The 22,323-nt window shown below is 36.3% G+C and overlaps 1 protein-coding gene across 5 annotated transcripts in view; it reads right to left on the bottom strand.

The window, feature by feature from the left end:
- Window positions 1–22,323, bottom strand: part of Ppfia2 (PTPRF interacting protein alpha 2) — a 428,942-nt gene that overhangs the window by 402,584 nt on the left and 4,035 nt on the right. For all 5 annotated transcript variants that reach the window (XM_028754574.1, XM_028754577.1, XM_028754579.1 and 2 more), the window contains one exon: window positions 20,980–21,230. In XM_028754574.1, the coding sequence (XP_028610407.1) occupies window positions 20,980–21,228 (249 nt within the window). In that variant the 5' untranslated portion in view covers window positions 21,229–21,230. The remainder of the gene's footprint in view (window positions 1–20,979; window positions 21,231–22,323) is intronic.

The raw sequence follows: 22,323 nt of genomic DNA, 5'->3' as shown, positions 1-22,323 counted from the left end.
TGAACTGGCTCTGAACCCAAAACTCTATTAATAATATTACTCATTATGATCCGTTAATTGGAAACTGGACAAGAAATTTAACTTTTCCCCAGAATCAATTATTTTCCATATAACTCTGTGAAGTGTTCTATATACAGATCACTACTTCAGAGTAATACAGTAACAACTCCATCACCAAACTTTGAAAAAATGGGTTCATTTCACATAATTGACATTTATAGACACCATATTACTCATGGTCAAACAGCAAAATTCCATAACTAATAAAACATCCAGAACATCTGGATTGAGTTGTAAAACAAGCACAGTGGATATTTGCTAAATCAATCAAGGCATGCTTCATAAGAACCTGTCAAGTCTTGGTGACATGGTTAATTCACAATGTGAAATTTATTTTTTTTCAGACCAACTCTATACTTTGAAGTGAATTCCTGACTGACATCATAAAATGTTACACATATTTTATCATTGTAGACTTTGTAAGAAGTAGTCCCACCTGAGGTAGGAAGAATGACCTCAAAAGTTATGGTAAATTAATTCCTGGAACTTATATTACATGTTTAGAAAAAGGGACTGGATAGGTAAGTAACCTGAACAATGGAGAGGGTCCTTGAATATGGGTCTAATCACAGGAGCTCTTGAAAGGTGCAAAATTTCTCAAAGAAGCATCTCGTGGTTTCAATGATGCTTTGTAAGTATTTTCATTTCCGTTTCTTTAATTTTTGCCCCCAAACGTAATTGTTTCTTTGTACCTAGGACTTTGGAGTTTTGTTTGGTACACCATTAAGTTATATATTTGTCACTGTATCTCTGTCTCTGTCTTTCTCTGTCTCTCAGTCTCTCCCCCTCTCTCTCACTCTCTCTCTCTCTCTCTCTCCATCCCTCTCTCTCTCTCTCTCTCTCCCTCCTTCCTTCTTTCCTTCCTCACTCACTCCCTCCCTCCCTCTCTCCCCCCTCCTTCCTTCCTTCCTTCTTTCCTTCCTTCCTTCTCTCTTTCCTTCCTTTTCTCTCTTTTTATGTAAGCAGCAAGTTTTACAAACTTTCCTCTTAGGACTTCATTGAGTCCAAGAAAGTTTGGCAAGTTATATTTACATTTTCATTTAGTTTTAGAATTTTCTTCCCTTTTGATTTCTTCAATGATACATTTATCACTCAAAAGTCCGTGGTTTAGTCTTCCTGTGTTTGTACGCCTTGTGTTGTTTCTATTACTGTTGATACCTAACTTCATTCCAGAGTTGTCAGAGAGAAGACATGGCATTATTTCAATTTTCCTTGTCTGTTACGAATTGCTTTGGTTCTTAAAATGTGTTCTATTTTGGAGACTATCCTATGAGCTACAAAGAAGAATGTACTCTTTAGTGTTTGGATGGAATATTATATCTGTTAAGTCCAAGTGATGTATGATGTCACTTAATCTCGTTGTTTATGTCTTATTTTTGTGTGGATAACCTGTCTATTGGTGAAAGTAGGGCACTGATATTACCTCAATTATTATGCTGAGGTGATTTTGTGAGTTCACAACTAGCTGTGCTAGTTTTATCAAATTTGATGCATCTATGTTTGGTCCTATCTGTTTAGAGCCGTGATAACCTCTGGTTGTGTTGTTCACTTAGTATAGATGAAGTGGCTTTTATCTCTTCCAAATAGTTTTTATTTGAAGTCTATTTTGTTATATATTAGAAAATGCATACATGCATGTTTTCTAATTCTACTCCCTTGGAATATCTTTTTCTATGCTTTTAAATTCTAAGGTAGTGACATGGGTAGGACGAGAGAAATTTGAAGCCAGTACAAACCTAACCAAGATTCCTGGGTTGAACACACAGGAAATACTTAAGTTGCTAAGAGAAATCTCTGACTTCTAGCCAGCAAAGAAAACAGGCATCATGATTTCAACTGCTGGGACTGAATTCCACTTACAAATGAAAGGAGTTTGGTATCCTGTAAAAAAAAGTATCCCCACTGAAGCCTGGATTTTGGCTCTGTGAGACTCTATGCAGAGGATGTCAAATTAATCCAGGTTGTGTGTGTATGTCTCGGCCACACAATTGTAAGGGGAAAATTGATTCATGAGTTAAGCCATTAAATTTATAATCCCTTCTTACAATGGCAAAACTAAAGGCATATTGCTTGTTTAGATATTATGCTGCTATAGGAATGTTTCCACTCTTCTTATTAAGCCCAGTCTAGAAAAAGTGAATGAATTTTTAAGGAGTATTCAAATTTAAAATAAGGATATTCTTTATATTTGTACAAATAAATCCTTGGATCACAATTTAGCCTGTATCCTTAAAAGATAAAACAAAAATCCTCTCTCCTTCTCTCCCTATGTCTTTCTGACTCTCTGTCTCTGTCTCTGTCTCTGTCTCTGTCTCTGTGTGTGTGCGCACGTGCATGTGTGTGTGTATGTGTGTGTATCTGTTATATACAAGACAATATATTAGTAAGATTGCCAATAGTCTATTATGTAAATGTCAAAATATATAATCAGTTTTATTACTACCATAGTCTAACCATCAAAACCTGTATTTTTAAAGGAATTAATTTGAGAAGCATAAAAAGTGTATAAACAAATCCCTTTGATAATAGAAAAAGGAAAAAGAACAGAAAAAAAAAACTTCTGAGTCTTCACAAGTGAAACTGTTAGGCACTAAAACGACAATCTTGATAAAGAATAGAATCAACAATATTTGCTTATACTTTTGGATGTCTGGGATAGCTGTTCCTGCTCCTTTTGCAAAAGTCAAGTCTCCCTGGAAATCCCATTCCAATTTCAGAAAGCTTTCTTGGGACACTGTCACCTTGGCCAAGTACTAGTTGCTTCAAAATGCTTTCTTCTCCTACTTCCCACTTTTTCTGGTCTGAAACCTGAAATTAAAGGGAGGCCTTTCACCTGCTTGAGAAGATTGCATGTCATGCCATATCTTCTCATTGCATTTCTCTTTATCCAGATGACAGTGTAAACTAAGCAAGGCTGATGGTTCAGCCTATTTCATAATCTTCCCTGGCTATGAATGTATTGTTAAATAACCCTTCAAAAATGGAGTAGAATAATCTGCTAAATGAAAGATTTCACAAATTAAAACTGTAATTTCTCATGTGCTGGACATAATAATATTCTTGTGTTTTAAATTTATTATAGTTATGGGTATGGTTCCAGTTCTTAGGGGCTATTTGTCATTCGTCTGACTTCATATAATGTATATGTAATATATATTGTATTTTCACTTTATAAATATTCACATTAAATAATTTTACAGTGATATACAATAACTACAACCAAGTGTTTAGTCATTGTTTGAGTTTATCATTGACTCTAAAATGTTAAATCCTTTCAGAGAAGCTGCATGTCAAAAGTGCAATGGGCATGCGTTTTTCAGTTAATCAAGATGACCATGTTCTAGAAATGCTACTCTACAACCCAGAGCACATAATTAAAATTGCATTCTATGCTCAAAACATTGTTGAGATGCCATGATAAGTACTTGTACAAAAAAGACAACACAATTAGCAAACCTCTCTGACACCAGTGATGTTTTAAGAGGCATGTGTTTTTTTCAGAGATTTTTATCTTGCTAGGTGTGAAATTAAATTAAGTGGTTTAATCTCACGAGTCAATGAAGATAAAACATTCAAAAGGGCAACTAAGATGTTGATTGACAGATGATTCTTTTTGTTGTAGCCCACTGAGTTCTGTGCTCTTACTCATTCTCCCTCTCTCTCTCTCTCTCTCTCTCTCTCTCTCTCTCTCTCTCTCTCTCTTTTTCTGGGGGGAAGGGAAGAGAGGTAGAACAGAAATGTGGCTTTAAGACATAGTAGAATTATTCACTTTTTTCCAAATTGGAATTTTGCAAACCCAATTATCTGTTTGTTATCTATTGTCAGCTCTGAATGATAAAAGGGTTAGATTTAAAACATAAAATCAGAATTTCCTTACTAAGTTATATAATTGTCAACAAGAAAGTAATGTGAATGATCCTCTTTTCAGACATGTTTGTAAAAAAATCACGCGCGATGATAGAGAACCAGAGAAAAATACTTTAACAATATAAAGGAATAATTTACATGATACAAAGTTTGACTTCTCTATATAGCCAGTGTCATGATCTTATATATTTGTTAACTGTGTGATCTCCATTATAATCCACTTGGAAGCAAGTCTTGTGTCTATTTGGAGGACCCCACCAAAGTAACCATTGTCCTTTACTTCATTTTGTAGTCTTGCCTTTTCTAGATAGTTCATGGATGTTGATTTCTTTTGAATGAAACCTCCAGCTTCATCTCTTTTGTAATTCTAGTAGGATTTTAATCCTAATTGCCAAATACAAGTTTGTTACACATTTAGTATCTCTTTACTATTTGAAGGATTTCTGTATTGTTTCTGTTGTTTGTATGTTATAAATAATGCTGTTGTGAACATCTGTGAACAGACTATATGTGGAAATATGATTTCAATCTCTTGGTTAGAGTACTAAGAACAGAATACTAAGAACAGTCATGCCTGCCTGTTATTTAAACTATTTGGCAATTTGATTTTGAGAACGCCCCTGTCAAATTATATGCCTTCTAGCAATCTCTTCAAGGTATAAAGTCCGCACTGATGCTTGCATTGCCTATTTTACTTACTATATGATCTCATTGTAGTTTCTATATGAAATACCTAATTATTCCAGATGTTTAGCATACTTCTCAGTGCATAATAAAATCTATACAGAAAACCAATGCAACGTCTCTTCATTCTGGCTTAAATAAGAATAGCCCTCACAGGCTCATATAGATGAATGCTTACTCACGAGTTAATGGAACTGTTTGGTAAGGATTAAGGGATGTGTCCTTACTGAAGTAGGCATGACTTTCTTGGAGGAGGTATGTCACTGGGAGTATGCTTGGAGGTTCAAAAGCCTGGTCTGTCTGTCTGTGTCTCTGTTCCTCACTGTTTCTGTCTGTCTCTCTACCTCTCTCTCTGACTCTGTCTCTGTCTGACTGTCTGTCTGTCTGTCTGTCTGTCTGTCTGTCTATCTGCTTGGCTACTGCCCATGGGTTTTGATGTAAAATTCTCATCTACTATACTAATATACTTCTATACTACTTCTCACCATGATGATAACAGATTAACCCTGTGAAACTGTAAGTAAACCCTAAGTAAACACTTTCTTTTCTATAAGTTGCCTTGGCCATGGGGTTTCTTCATTGAAATAGTAACTAAGACACTATTCAAATAGTTTATGCATTAAAATAAATAGATTTGTCTTTATAATAATGTCATTTTTGCAATCTTTATTTGTAATGTAAGTTTTTAGCCAATATGCTACTTAGAATAATTTTTCTTCTTATCTTTAAGTTTCCTCATATTTAAAAAATTCTTTTTCTGCTATAAGGTGTCAAAGGTTTTCTTTCCTAGGACAGGCATGATACCACATTTCTGTGGTTGCAGTGGATCATGGTTGAAAGGAAACCCTGTCTGAAAAAGTAAAATACAAAACAAATACAAACACACCCACTCATACACACACACAAAACAAAGAATATACTTTATTATCTTTTCAAATATATATTTACATATATATGCATATAAATGTATAAAATATATGTGAATATATATAAAATTTGTTTTAATTAGATGTTTGTACAATGTGTGACAGGAAAGACCTTAACTCATTTTATGCAAATATATAATAATTTTAGCATTTAAAAGAACCACATTGAATTATGTTGCGATATTTCTTGAATTGAATTGGCAGGAGATATACATAAGGGAGTGAAGTTTCATTGTCTTATGTTCTCCATTGATCTATATGTCTAATTCAAGCTGACCCAGTTACTGCACTGCTGCTGGTGAAATCAATAAGCCTAGTTTTACAGCTTTATCAGGATTATTTTTAGTCATTTGTCTTTCTTACCTATTTTTAAAATCAAAGCATCCTTTAATAATAATGAAAAATGCCTGCTGATGTTTTTATGTATCTATGAAAAGATTATTAGACAAGATTAGCATACATGACAGGACTGTAACTGGAGACTGAGGACATGTTGCCATTAGGACATTTGCCTGCCATGCCTGACAGTGTTTCAAATCATTAACACTTTAAAGGACATATAGTAAAATTAATAACAGTAATTTTATTTAATTATTATTTGGGGGCAAAATATTTCTCTGTGTAACAGCCTTGAGTGTCCTGGAATATAAGTTGCAGGCTTGTCTCAAACTCACAGAGATCTGCCCATGCTTCCTAAGTGCTGGGATTAAAGGTATGCCCAGCGATTTGTTTAGAACCTAAATGACTTTTATTAGTACTCCCTAGCTTTCTCTGGGTAAGACGTAAAGATGTTTGTTAAAATTATTTTTAATAATCCATTCCTCTTGATCTTAGATAGTTCACCAATGATCAAGACTATGAATGGAATTGTTTTACTAGTATGTTTTTTTGTGACCAGCTTTTCATATAGTATAGAAATAAAGTCAACTTTTATATATCTATCCATTATCCTATGCTCTTGGAGAATTTGTTTATTCATTGTAGTAAATATTCTTTGTGAACTTGAAAGTATTTTAAAAGAGGGAGTAACATCCCCAGATTTGCATTTTAAACAGAGTGCTGCATCTGTGGGGAGGATGTATTTGAAGGAGGAAAAAAAAATCATTTCCCAAGACTCTTAGGACAGTCATTGGTATCCAGAATTTTAAATATGGCTAAAATATGACAAGGTGAGGACAGTGTACCAGAAAGTGAGTAATGCAAAATAACCACTTATTTTTCTCAGAAAATAATGTTTAAGTTCCTCTTCAGTTAGTTGCATGTATTGTGCTTATTGAAGTTCAGAGATTTCCCCCATAACATAAGATTGTGCATTGTGGACCAATGCTATCTCTTGCTAAGAATCAATGATAAAAGTTGAGTAATTTTTAGCATTAGCTTTGGAACCATGTAAAAAGACAATAAAGTTTTCAGAGATTTGGAAACATGGGAAAATGGGGACTCAGTTCTTTAGGCCAGTGTTTACCCAAGTTTTGTGTTTTCTGTGTTTGATCAGTTTTAAATTTATTTATCTTATGTTAAGGGTATGAGCATTTTTCCTGCATATATGTGCACACCACCTTCATATTTAATGTCCAATGAAGTCAAAGCAAGACATTAGATTCCTTGTAACTGTAGGTGTGGATGGTTGTGAGCCACCATGTGGATACTGGGAAGCAAATAGGAGTCCTTAGAAAAGAGGGCATGTGCTCTTAACATATGAACTGTTTCTCTTACCTCATGGGATTATAACTGGGATGAAGTCCTGACCAGAGCACAGGTCCCAGAGAATCTTCCCCATTTAGCGGGAGAAGCATAAAGACCACAGCCTAAAAATAATGAGACTGTGACTGTAAGCATCACAGTTCCGAAGGCATCTGACCAATTAAATAAATAATCCATCTGGAGGGAAATAAAAATGACTTCCACTAAGAATTTTGCAAATAAAATGACACCCACAAAGTCAAAACTAGGCATGGGTAAGTAACGACAAGGCAGACGGGTAATGGATGAACAACAGGCCACAGGACAAAATCCATTATCAGAGCTACCAGACTGAAAGTCTTAAAAACTGCTGGTAGTGTTCCAGGAGATAAAAAAAATAACACTGTAAAGCCGAGTGAAATAAATGGTGATAGAGGATTGTAAAGGAGAAGCCACTCATCAAAACAAAGAGCCGGACAAATACATTTGGTTAAAAAAAAAGTTACATTTAGAAAAAATCGAGAACAAAAAAGCAAGTCTGAAAACGAAACATGAAACCAAAAAGATAGAAAAGGACAGAAAGAAAGATACGGAAGAAAATGTGAGAGGAATCGAAGAGAAGGAAGAAATAAAGAAGAAAGAGCTCCACATGGAGATGAAAGAATGTGACAGAAGCAGCATTTTCTAAAGTAATGTTTCCCCAAACAGTAAACGGCATTAAGTCATTCCAACAATAATACTTACGGTTATAAATAAAAATAAGAAAGCACTTCAAATGCATCAAGACTTCTAAAAATGTTGTTTGTCTAAATGTCAAAGACAGGAGGACATCAAGTGGAGGGATGGGGTTGCCATCCCATAGTCAAAAATTCTGACCCAGTATTGTTCCCGTCTAAAAGAACTACATGGACAAAAATGGAGAAGAGACTGAGGGAAAGGAGGTTCAGTGACTGGCCCAACTTGGGATCCAGCTCAGGAGGAAGCCCGGAGGCCTGACACAATTATTGATTCTATGGTGTGCTTACAGACAGGAACCTATCATGACTGCCCTCCGAATGGCCCAAAAGGCAGCTGAAAGAGTCAGATGCGGATATTTACACACAACCAATGGACAGAAGGTGGGATCACCTGTGGTTGAATTAGGGAAAAACTAGAAGAAGCTGAGGAGAAGGGCGGCCACTTGGGAGGACCAGAAGTCTCAACTAACCTCGACCCATTTGATCTCTCAGACACCACCAATCAGGCAACATACACTAGCTGATATGACGACTGAGAGAAAATGCACCTAACTCTCAAGAGATTTGAGGCCCCAGGAAGTGGAGAGGTCTGGAGGGGTGCGGGTGGGAGGGTGAGAACATCCTCTTGGAGACAAGGGATGAGGAACAATCAGAGGGCAGACTGGTAAGGGGAAAAAAGAAAAACAACAGTAATAATACAACTTACCTTCAGAGGGAAAAAGCTGATGACTACTTCCCCAATATAGCAAGTTAAGATACAATAAAGTAAATTACAATACAACAAAATATCAGAACGTACGGCCAAGTGATTGCTAAACTAAACTTTTATATCACTGCAAACACCCTAATGCTTTAAAGATGAGGGTGAATTGAGATATCCTAAATATATTTATTTAGAGAAAAAAAGATGAAATAAAGACATTTTCTGAAAATCCTAAGTGAAGAAAATGACTTATCTGAAAAATTTAAAGCAAAGGAAACATTGAAAGCAGTTTTCATGTAGATTAAAAATGGACCCAGATGGAAGATCTGAGCTCTAGAAGAAATAGTTAGTATGAGAGTAAACTTAAAGAGATATCATCCCGTAACACCACAACATACATATACCATGTAGGAAATGCAATAAAGAGGCTGGCACATTGAGAAGCCCACATTGTTAAGGATGTACATTTCAAATTATAGGTAAGATATTAGGTAATGTAAAGTGCAAACTTTCCAGAATGGAAGAGATGAATGTTTAATAAAGAAAATATATTCTATTCCTTCATTTCTGTGAGAATATAAAAAGTAATAAAAGGAACACAATACATAAGACAATAGAAATGCTATAGATTGTATGATAAACACATGCATATAAAAAAAAAACCAGACCATATAAGAGTAAAACTCCAAAACTGCTGTTTTAAAGATACACACACACACACACACACACACACGAGAGAGAGAGAGAGAGAGAGAGAGAGAGAGAGAGAGAGAGAGAGAGGGAGGGAGAGAGAGGGAGAGAGAGAGAGAGGCATGACATACAATTTAAGCTTACAAAACATTGCTTTTACTAACTGTCCTAGTTACTGTTGTATTTATGTGAAGAGACACTGTAACTGAGGTCATTCTTATAAAGGAAAGTATTTAATTGATAATTTGCTTACTATTTTAGAAGATGAGTATATGATCATCATGGTGGGAAGCAAACAGGCATGGTGCTGGAGCAGTAAATGAGAGCTTTACCTCCTGATCCACAGGAAATAGAGAGAGAGAGAGACACTGGGCCTGGGATGGGCTTTGAAATCTCAAAGCCCAGCCCCAGTGACATACCTCCAACAAGGCCACACCTACTTCAATAAGGTTACTTTTTATAATTCTTCCTAAACAGGATGCTAACAGGGAATCAAATATTAAAATATATGAGCATATGAGGGTCATTCTCATTCAAATCACCACATTAATAATTAAATAACCAAGATAAAATTGAGGGGAAAATAGATACCTAGAAGTGAACACTATGATAATAAAATTGAGCTATTAGGTCATAACAATGATATAGTTGAGTGACACTAATAATACGAAGATATAAACAAAGAATAAAAGAATTAAGAATTAAAAGAGAAAATCTGTAATTGTTGTAGGCGCTAAAACGTGCTTATGTGAACACAGAATTTCAGGTAGAAAATTTCAAATAAAGTAACATTTTATAAAACGTTACATTTAATGTAGTCATTAAAATTTGTCCTTTCAAGACTCAGACTTCTATCCAAAGACCATTAACTTGATTGGCTTCTTTTAACCCAATCAACATTGGCTGGTACTATTTGCCATACTTGAAAATAAATCAGGAATATGTCAACATTTTATCACTAAGCTTAGGTAGCACACAAGACCAAGGATTTCATTAGTTTCACACATGTGTATCATTGTACCTTCCTTTATCCTCCATCACCCCCTTCTCTCATAGTTCTGGTCTCCTACCTTGACCATTCAGCTTTCATGTCATATGTGATTATTTCAACCCAGATTTCAATATGAGAAAAAAACGCAGTATTTGTTCTCCCATTATCCTCTCACCCTTCTTCCTTCCTCTCCCTGCACAGAGCCCTTCCTCCATCTGAATTCTCCATACATACATATATATATATACATCACAGGAGGGGGACGAGCAATGAAATCAGCAAAAGCCACTGCCATTTCAAAATAATTTATATCACTGTGCTATGCTGTAGAGTGACCTCACATGATTACTAAGGGTCCCTAAAAATTCTAACACTTACAATGCCTTTAGAGTAGAACCTGAACAAAAGGAGTCATGGGATAGTTAGTACACACACACACACACACACACACACACAAGTCAATTCAATTTGGGAAAAAATTCTAATCAGAACAGAGTTTCTGTCTATTAGAAAAATTCTATCAGTTAAAATCTTCTGCATGAAAATTTTAAGTACTTTTTTATTTAAAAAGTTGACCAAGAAAAGGTATATTATAAGTTACCAAACTTATAATGAATGTTATAGACCATCACAAGAACAGAAGAAAAACCTGTTTGGAGCCACACAATAAATGTTTTAATTAAAGCAATCTTCAAAGCAATGATTTTTTCAAAAGGAAAAGATAGTGGAATGGTAGTTAAGTACAGTAGACTGATAATGGTTTTCTTTCTTTTAGATTTGTATAACCCAATGTTAAAGAACATACTTTAACAATGTTGTTTATATTCTAATAGTGTTGTAAATATTTATGATGTGACATAACTTGCCTGAGACAAGACAAAGATGATATCTTGATGCTGAGGGCTCTTTGGATTCATCACAGGAGGGGGATGAACAATGAAATCAGCAAAAGCCACTGCCATTTTCAAATAATTTATATATCAGTGTGATATACTGTAGGATGACCTCACATGGTTACTAAGGGTTCCTAAAACTTGCAACACAATGCCTTTAGAGTAGAACATGACACAAAAGGAGTCATGGGATAGCTAGTGAATCAAAGCAACAGGTTTTTTTTTAGACAATTGTGATTAAGTTTACACACTAAAAATACATACTTTATAATCACTTAAAACTTGCAAAAATTAAAAATAATAGAACTAAAAAAAAAAGACCATCAGGGAGATGCAAATCAAAACAACCCTGAGATTTCACCTCACACCAGTCAAAATGGCTAAGATCAAAAACTCAGATGACAGCAGAATCTGTGGAGGATGTGGAGAAAGAGGAACACTCCTTCATTGTTGATGGAGTTGCAAGCTGGTGCAACCACTCTGGAAATCAGTCTGGTGGTTCCTCAGAAAATTGGACATAGTATTACCTGATAACCCAGCTATACCATTCCTGGGCATATACCCAAAAGATGCTCCAACATATAACAAGGACATATGTTCCACTATGTTCATAGCAGCCTTATTTATAGTAGCCAGAAGCTGGAAAGAACCCAGATGTCCTTCAACAAAGGAATGGATACAGAAAATGTGGTACATATACACAATGGAGTACTACTCAGCTATAAAAAAAAAAAGCAATGAATTCATGAAATTCTTAGTCAAATGGATGGAACTAGACAATATCCTGAGTAAGGTCACCCAATAAAAAAAGAACACACATGGTCTGCACTCACTAATAAGTGGATATTAGCCCAAAAGCTCAGAATATCCATGACACAATTCACAGACCACATGAAGCTCAAGAAGGAAGACCAAAGAGTGGGTGCTTCGGTCCTTTTAAGAAGGAGGAACAAAACACTCAAGGGAGGAAATACGGAGACAAAGTGTGGAACAGAGACTGAAGGAAAGGCCATCCAGAGACTGCCCCACCACCTGGAGATCCATCCCATATACAGACACCAAACCCAGACATTATTGCTGATGCCAAGAAGTGTTTGCTAACAGGAATCTGATATAGCTGTTTCCTGAGAGGCTCTGCCAGTGCCTGACACAGAGGTGGATGCTCTCAGCCAACCATTGAACTGAGCACATGGTCCCCAATGGAGGAGTTAAAGGACTGAAGGAGCTGAAAGGGTTTCCCACCCCCATAGGAAGAATAACAATATCAACCAACCAGCACCACCCCCCCCCAGAGCTCCAAGGGACTAACCACAAACCAAAGAGTACATATGGAAGAGACCCATGGCTCCAGCTGCATATGTAGCAGAGGATGGCCTTGATGGGCATCAATGGGAGGAGAGTCCCTTGATCCTGTGAAGGCTTGATGCCACAGTGTAGGGGAATGCCAGGGTGGGGAGGTGGGAGTGGGTGGGTTGGGAAATACCCTCATAGAAGCAGAGGGAGGGGAGATGGGATGGAGGTTTCAGGGAAACCAGGAAAGGGGTTAACATTTGAAATGTAAATAAAGAAAATATCCAATAAAAGATGTAGATGGTTGGGAGCAGAGCACTAAGATCTTTGCACCCACAGATCTCCAGAGATACCAGGGATGTTAAGCACACAGGGTGATCTTTCCAATGGGAAAGTTATAAAACCTGTCCAGAAAATTGTGAATTGAAAGTGATTAATAGCCTGGCAATCTAATATTCTAGGCCATATCAAGCTACTACAACTAAGACATAGGTGGCTAATAAACTAAACGTCCCTTACAGCCAAGGGTCCTCAAGTTCTCACAATGAGGACCAGAGTTAATAACACAAATGACATCTATATGACCAAGACCAGGCTAGACCCTTCCTTAGGCACTTAAACTGGCACAGGTAGCCTATTTCTAGAACCCATCCTCTTGGAAGAAATGACATGTACTGTGAGTTAAGTGTTGATTTAATGTTTTCTTATGCGCCTGTGACTATATTACATCAGGAAACCCTTTTTCAAATAGTACTGTGTTTTAAATAAGCTGACAATGAACCACCTGGTGTCACACTCCCTGAAGCCTTGATCCAGGTTGACAAAGTCAATATGAAATGCTTTCCCATTCACACATCTTTGTGGTTTGTTTTCCTGCCTTCCGTGACCACCTGCTAAGTCTCCCTCAGTAGGAAATACTAGAAAGGTCTAAAATTTCTTCTTTTATATGTCAGAAATCAGATATATCAGTTCAACGGCTTTTCCAGCAGCATGAACTGAGATGATATTTAGTTGTTTAGAAAGTCAGCTGGATTCAGGAGACCACAGACTCCCCTCTGATTTTCTTGGGTGAATAAAAAAACCTTAATGACATTTTAGAGAGATGTCTTAACTTCCCTGGTGTGATTAGATAAACCATCAGTCCTTTAGGTTTTGAATTTAAAAATCCAATTCAGACTGATGATCTCCTTTTCCTAGTTTTGTACAAGAACATAAAATGACTCTTGTTTTGTAGTTTTACCCAACATACGTCTTCTACTTTTACACTCAATATAGGCTGTTTCAAGATCCTGGGAACATGATGGTCTCTCTCTCTACTCTGTCACTTTCCAATTAGGGATCTCTCTTCAATCTCACCAAAGTCAGAGAATTCGGCATAAAGGGAGGGCCATAGTGGGATGGAATTGATCTCCTTGTCACTCCTAGTCTTCACTTTCATAATGGCACTACTATAATCAATGGTCCTCTTTCTTTCCCCAGGAGCTTCTCTGTGGCTATTTCAAAGAACTCTTGATACACTCTTCTTCATTTTAGTTGGCTTTGTCTGTTTCCTCTCTGGGAGCCAGTCCTCCAGTTAGTCATTTATATTTAAATATAGACACTGTACATGTGACAGTCTACTATTCTGTTGGTTGAAGACAACCTTAAGGATGACTCCACTAATACTTTAAGTTTTGACTACTTTATATTTGCATTGAAAGACCAGAAGTCTGCCTCTAACTTGCTGTAGAGGCAAGTGCTTCTTCCACCTCTACTGTGATTTTCTTTTTTCTTTTACATTAAGCTCTACCTATAGTCTCTGCAAAAGCTCCTCAAGTTTTCTGAGTAGTTCCCTGAAACTCTTCTGTTTTTCTAAGGGGAATGGTATTTACTTCTTAGCCTGTGGTACTTAAAGTGATGCATAATGCACAGCAAATAAAAAACTCTCTGACATGATAATGTTCCTCTTTGACCATTTCACTAGAGTCTTTGTTGATGTTGGAAAAAAAACAGAATGCAGTGGAGAAAAGATGAAGAAATTTAGACAGAAGAAGAGTCTGAGAAACAAGGTTAGAGGTCGAAAAGGGAGTGGTAGGTTTCTAAAGAAAATAGAGTCCAGGGTGGGGGTTGTTGTTATTATGAACAATTGATGGTGTAGATTTGGATGTTAAAAAGCCTTTCACTGGAGAGGAAGATCATTTGAAGTACTTGATATTATGCATAGGAAACCAAAGGAGAAGATAAAAGGAATGGTTGAAAGTATAAAGACTGGAGAACATAGTTACAAAAGGAAAGTATGAACAGAGATAATTAGAAAGAACGCGTAGGGAAAAGAAATGACTCTAGGAAAAGGATGATTTTCAAGTACAGGAAGGGAAATTTCCAGAGGAAATAACATATAGCCTTGCTTGACTATTCAAGGGCATAAGAATATTGTTGTAAGTATTAGAGGAGTAAAAGAAATAAGAAATAAAGTCTCTAGTGGATAGTATTTTGTTTAGCTGTGGAGGAAAATAACTACATAGAGGAAAGTATAATCTCTTTTAGGCAGATAGAAGAGATGCAGTCTCTGCGGTAGACAACTGGTAAAACATTGGTAATGTGTTTGATTAGTATACACCACAAGTGAGTCTGTTCCATCCAAATGCCAATTTCACACAGTATGAAAAAAATCTTTTATATCACAAGGGCCATGTGACTACAGTTACTATAGAAGCAGAGAACTTGAGAAAACTCTTAAGAATATAATTATGGGCCCGGAGAGACGGCTCAGTGGTTAAGAGCTCTGCTCTTCCAGAGGTCCTGCGTTCAATTCCCAGCAACCACACGGTAGAACACAGCCATCTGTAATGGGATCTGATGCCCTCTTCTGGTGTGTCTGGCGAGTGACAGTGTATTCACATTCATTAAAACAATAAATCTTCTTTTTAAAAAAAGTATAAAAAAGAATATGATTATGAATACTTTTAAGATTCATTTTAAGAACATGTATATGTGTGTGGAGGAGGCTGTTACACATACTTGAGTGTAAGTATGGAGGCCAAAACAAGGCATTGGATAACCTGGAGCTGCAGTTACAAGCAGTCGTGAGCGGCCTGATACAGTTACTGGTAAATAAACTTAAGTCTTTTACATGTGCAGCACAAGTTCTAACCTGCTGAGCTATTTCTCCAGCTCCTAACTAACATTTCTAATAGTAAAAGAATGTTAGCCAGCGGATACCCAAATCTTGACTAAGATTGATTGAAGTTAACATTTCTAGTATTCCAAACTGTACTGGTGGTTATTATCACTGTATAAAGCCACTACAGCGACGATGCTAAAGCTATAGTTGTGTGGGGCATTTTTGAGCATATAGAATCTGCGAGTGTTTAATTTAATTAATTATTTAATATATTCCAACCCATGTATTCCTCATAGTGATCCAATAAAGCACTTTGTATCATTGCAATTCAGTAATTGTACCAAGGTTATCGAGTTAGTACTTGCTGAGACAAAAAGATAGTAAGACAATGTGTTCCTAGAACAACACTACCTATTGGGCAGATCTATCCCACTGCAAATTTTCCTTAAATATTTTGCATTTTAAAATATTAAATCAAAACTATTCTTTACTTCAATAAACAGCCTTCTCATAAAAATTTCTTATCGGGTTACATGTCAGTGCGTGTCACCTTGATAAGCACACCTGACAGTTTTTAATGTTTTCAGAAGTGTGTTCGTATACTTCCTCACAGTTCTCTTATGAAAGAGAGGGCAATAAAGAATTGAAATAACCTGAACAGAAACCTTTCATACAGATATAAATGATCCCCAATTCAAATGTCTAACCTCTGGCTACAGTCCACAGTCTTGGTCATTAAGCAAGTTACTAGTTATGAACATTTTTTTTTAGTGTTCTCACATTTCAACTATCTTTTGGAGTTTGATGCCTTCACAATCCTATTTCAAATATCATCAATTCCAATAGTCTATTTCTTTCATAGTTATTTTGTCATAACACAACAATGTCCTGGACAATGATTGACTACACTTGTGGTAGACCAAATGGAGTGATTTTCTCTTTCAGCATCAGTGGAGCACAATCTCTGTGCATGTATTTGGCATTTTTTCTACTAAATTTCTGACCCAGAGCAAAGGGCAATACAAAATAAAAGAGAGAAGCAGAATTGTAAAAAAGCAATTTCTGCTCTGTTCTTTCTCCTGTGGCATGAGCATGATGCGGCATGCTCATGTTCATGAAAGCACCCGAGATACAAGCCTATTCTAGGATTTGGCAAGCACAGGGATTGGGCTCCAGTGGGCACAATCAAGGTCCACCGGGAACAGTCAACAAGCAAGTGATATACAATTAACTGAATTCTTTGCAGCATGAGTTAACCCATCTAAGAACCATCCATTCCAAGCCCAGGTTAGCCAAATTCCATGAATATAGCTTTGTATTCTACTGATAATTTTGCGCTGTTTGTTACCAAGAATTATTCAAGAAATGGATAACTAACACATCAACACTCTGGAAGTCTAGAAAGGTATGGAAGTTTATGACATGTGATGTCATGAAGGCAGTGGTTTTCAAACCTGTGACTTGAAACCCCTTTGACAAACCTCTATCTCCAAAATATTTACATTAGGATTCATAAGAGTAGACAATCACAGTTATGAATTAGCAACAAGAATAAGTTTATGGTTATGGGTCATTTCAACATGTGCAACTGTATCAAAGAGTCTCAGCACTAGGAAAATTGGGACCACTGGATTAGGAAATAGAGGATACAGAGGTAAGTTATTTGCCATGTGGTAAATGACAAAGTAAGTTAGACAGGAAATGTATTTAGGTTTCAGAAAAGGATTCCCTCAGGAGAAAAAACTCTAAACTAGACTTCACTGCTTTTGATGATGAACTGGTATATGGAACTGTGAACAAAATAAACCTTCCCTCCTTGTGTTGCTTTTGGCCATCATGTTTCAGCGCTGAAATAGTAACCCTAAGTAAAACAGCATAAAACAAATGTGCTGTAAAGACAAGTAGTTTATTGCTGAACTAGGTGTAGTTTAGAAATTTTTGTGGATACAATTGGACCAATTTATAAGGGGGAAGATTTTAGGAGGCATGAGAGAAAAACCAAAAGCAAGGTGCAGAAGGAAAAGGGCTATCTGAGATTTATTTAAGAGGTAAGGCACTATGGCTCCTTGATGAAGGGGATCAGAGTCGGAGTACTAAGCATCATCTGTGAGGATGCTTAGGTTTTGTATAGAAAACTAGAGAGCTGAGTGGAGAGCAGAAGACAAGGGAAGCTTGCTTGCCAGTGAAGGATTTTTAATGGATGGTTCTGGTTCTATGGAATAATAGGATGGATCTGTACATTAGAAAAGCAGGTAAGTGGGTATAAAGCAAGAAACATCGGGGTGGAATGTGGAAGGATGTGGAATTATCAGAGCTCTTTAAACACTGATATGCTCCAAAGAGAAATAAAATACACTACAAGGCGGATATTGACATAGTTAATATTGTTGAAATATTGCTACATTTCTCCTGAATGTAGACAAAAGAAAAGGGGGTACCTAAAATAAAGCCTCCATCACCAGTGCCTGGAAGCCTCGTATAGTCAATTTAGAATACCTTTATCATACGGTTTATGTCTGATTTCAATTCTGCCTGCTCCAATAATGTCATTTTTATATCACTATAGTAGTTTTTCATTTGGTATGTTCTATTTATTTATGCCTCAAACCCCACATTTATGATAGCCATTCTCTCCTTTTGCTTCTCTGTACAATGTGAATGTCCCCAAAGATATATGTCTTAAAAATATATCCACAAATTTTCAAACATATCAATTAAAGAGCATCCATCGACTACTTGAATGTAACCTATACTCCTAACAGTACATATTGGAATATTAAATATTCACGTTAGAAAAATAAGAGGGCAATTCCTATGTTTAAGGGCTATGAAGGCCTGTGTATTTCAGGTCTTTGTAGTAGTAACATGCAGATCAATATTTTAAAATGTTAAATAATGCAAAATAGATGGCTATAGTAATATAATGGTTTGTGATCATAATCCATATCCACAATTCATCAATCAATATATCCTGAAAAATGGTATTTTGTTGAAAGTAGATAGCAAAATTAGATCTTTAAAATATGAGACCATAGACTCAATTTTTCTGTAAAGTATGACTATGTATAGTGTTCTCTTCAGAAGTATACATTTATAATTAAGAATGCTTCGTAATACAAATTATATACAAGTAGAAAATCTGATTTCAACAATACAATCAGCTTAGGAATGAAGAGATGGTTTAGCAGTTAAAGTGTTTGACAGACAAGGAGCAAACATGCAAATTGTATGTGTTACTGCTCTGTCACATGACGACCTGTTAGTAATTAGTGTTGAGACAGGAGGAACAAGAGTTGCTTCAGGCTAGCCAGCAAGCCAGACTAGCCACATGGGCTAGCTCTGGGTTCAAGTGAGAGAGAATATACTTCAATGAATAAGATACAAAGTAGTGTAGTAGGGCCTCCATAACAATATTTGGCTTGCACACTTGCAGTCACATGCACACACACACACATACATACACACACACACACACATATACACACGCGAAAAGAATGCAACTGAAAGAATTGTCATAACAAATTGTACATTAGTATAATAAAAGATAAAGATACAAACTATTATGCATTATAATCTCAATATTTTAGTCGTCTAGAATTGCTAGGAATACTTTTCACGCTCTTTTTTCCAGGATATGCAAAAAGTACAGTGGGACTCTTCATTAAACACTATCATGAAATAGAAACAATCACCCTATGTGACACAGGTAAGTAAGGTGTGACTTACTGTAGAATATGATTTTAAAAACATGTATGACCAAATGGATCATTCTTATTAAAGAGTGAGAGACACGATAGTTTGAGAAAACAGTTTATGAAGAACGATTGTCAACAATGAAATCTGTAAACTGAAAGAAAGTATCATTCTGAATGAAGATTAGACAGCTGCTTTTGGGAATTAGTCAACATACGATGGGTGCTGAAATAAACCAGGGTTTTCAACATATGGGAGTCCCTTGGAAGTTTATTTGTCATTGAAACCAACTGAAATTGCATACATCTAGAGCAGAAATCATTTGTATAGGGGTCTGGGTAAGACAGAGTGTGATCCGGCCCATGCAAGGGTGATAACCATCTTATCATACCACAGAAAGATAATACCAACTCTGGAGGGGCTTTGAGTATTATTCACTTTATTTAATGGAAGGATACATATTACAAGATACTGTTTATGAAGATAAATTGTTCAAAGTTTGCTATTCTATTTTGAAATAGAAAAGAAAGTTAGTACTTAAAAATTTAGTTTATAATAAAAATTATTTAAAATGCCATTTATATTCTGTGCATTTTTTTTTCTACCAAAAAGCAATGTTATCATGAAACTCTTCAACAGGTCACTGTCACTAACCATTAACTCCCTATGCAAATAAACTTGGAATCACTGTTTTTTATTTCTCTAATATTCAAAATTGGCAGTAACAGGTGTAAAATTAACTGACAACATCAGTTTGAACAGGTTTCTACAACTTGACTTTTATTATTTTCCTTCTTTCATTTATTGATTCATTTTGACTTTTTGAAAGAGTTTTGTTACATAGTTTAGGCTAGCTTTGAACTCTTGATCCTCTTTTTTTCAAGTGTTGAGAATACAGCCACGAGACCCACATGGTTGGCAGTTTCCAAAATGTTTTAAAAGTAAACTGCTTTGATTATTTTTTTAAATGCAATGTATGAATATTTATTAAAAGTTAATCAAGCAGGGCGGTGGTGGCACATGCCTTTAATCCCAGCACTTGGGAGGCAGAGACAGGCGGATTTCTGAGTTCGAGGCCAGCCTGGTCTACAGAGTGAGTTCCAGGACAGCCAGGGCTACACAGAGAAACCCTGTCTCAAAAAAAAAAAAAAGTCAATCAAATACTGGGTATTTTTTAAGACAGGCAAATTAAACACTAATTATGGAGTGAATTGCCAGACTACCACCATTTCCAAAGACGGACCACACTGATAAAAACTGAAAATAAGATTTTCAAAAGTCATGACCATGTTTAATAGATTAACCTTATGAAGAAAAGATTGTCAACTTTCCCTATATTATGCCTGATAAAGAAGTGGTTTTTTGTCTTCACCAGAACATAGAGATGAAAATTTCAATAACCAAAAGCCCAAGCACTCAGTCACTAATTCTTCCATTATACACACACACACACACACACACACGCACACACACACTATACTCAGATTTTGTATAAGGGAAAGTTTGACACCCAGTAATAATTTATTATGAATTTTCATCAAAATCACATTAAGTATTTAGTAGAAAAAGTAGTTGTAGGAATGAACTTAAAGTAAATATTATTAAAAGCTTGTTCCATTTTAACATTTGATAGAAAGAACCTGCAATACAGAAGCATACCTGAGGTAGGGCTGAATTGAGCTGTCTCTGGAGTGAATCTCTGTCATAGATGACATCCTGGAGTCTTTGCTGGGCAAGTGAGAGGCTTTCCTGGGTCTCTCGAAGAGTGTCCAGTAAACGGTCCCTTTCATCCAGCATATTGACCATCAGTTGCTCAAAATGGGAGTCCGAGTCGGAGCCACTGCTTTGGGACCCCCGTTGGCTCATTGGGGTGTCCTCGTTAATCGTGGGCATCACTTCACACATCATTGCTTAAAGAACATAAAGGGAAAATTTTTAGTGAACACATTCTTTTTAGTAATGCTCCGCGCCCCCCCCCGCACCACCACCCCCATGGCTTTCACCTCACTTAAGCATTTGTAGGTCCTTAACTTCTACCCCTGACCCTCTGCCTCCAGTCCAATCCAGAGAGAGGTGTGCACCTCAGGGAAATATCTCTTTACTGTCTGCAGCCTACACACGTTCACCTGTCATGGCGATCCAAAGATGTCTCGTGTATAATACTTAATCTGCCCGTTGGTTTCTCCAGTTTCTTCTGCATAATTTATCACACATCATTTGACTTAAAGACACGCATCATTTCAATAATCTCTCCTCCCCTTGTCTTCTACCCTGGCAAGTTTACAAATGTCTTATAAGAAACACAACTGGACCTCATTTGTCAACAAGTACATCCTTGTGGTTCAGAGAGGTGAGAGTATATGATTTTTTTATTGATGCACTTATATGTGTCCTAAGCGTTACTCATTTAAACGGAAAACTCCCAAATAATTGACTATTTTAGGTAATAAACAGTTATTTTATTACTTCTAGAACAGAGTTCCGCACAATAGCTAATTCAAGCCTTTTGGATTGATTGTTTTTTTATTTATTTCTATGTTCCATCTTTCACAACTGTACACAGATTTGATAGACAATTCAGATGGAATTAGACATAAACTTTAAGAATTAGTCTGAAACATGAATTTGTCTCGATTAGTACACTGCCAATTACACTTAGCATTCCTGTTAGATGCACTGTCTGGTTTCCATCCAAACAACATGTACTAACACTCTTTCAAACATTCCACAAACAGATGCAGTAAATTGCATTACCAAATACAGTCACTTCACTTCTCAGCTGCTAATCACAAACATACAGTCATGGAATAAATGGGATGCTCCGAATACTTTTTTGCAATTATTTACTGACTTGATTTAAAGTAAGATTATACAGACATTGTCATGTAGCATTGTCTTGTCACGTGTGGCACCATTAAAAATCATAACTTTGGCCACTTCCCTTTTTATTCCTCTCTCTCTCTCTCTCTCTCTCTCTCTCTCTCTCTCTCTCTCTCTCTCTCT

The sequence above is a fragment of the Grammomys surdaster genome, unplaced genomic scaffold (genome assembly GCF_004785775.1).
Source record: "Grammomys surdaster isolate TR1022 unplaced genomic scaffold, NIH_TR_1.0 126028, whole genome shotgun sequence".
In the NCBI taxonomy this organism is placed as follows: domain Eukaryota; kingdom Metazoa; phylum Chordata; class Mammalia; order Rodentia; family Muridae; genus Grammomys; species Grammomys surdaster.
The sequence above is the reverse complement of the archived record's forward strand: the minus strand, read 5'-3'. Positions and strand labels throughout refer to the sequence as shown.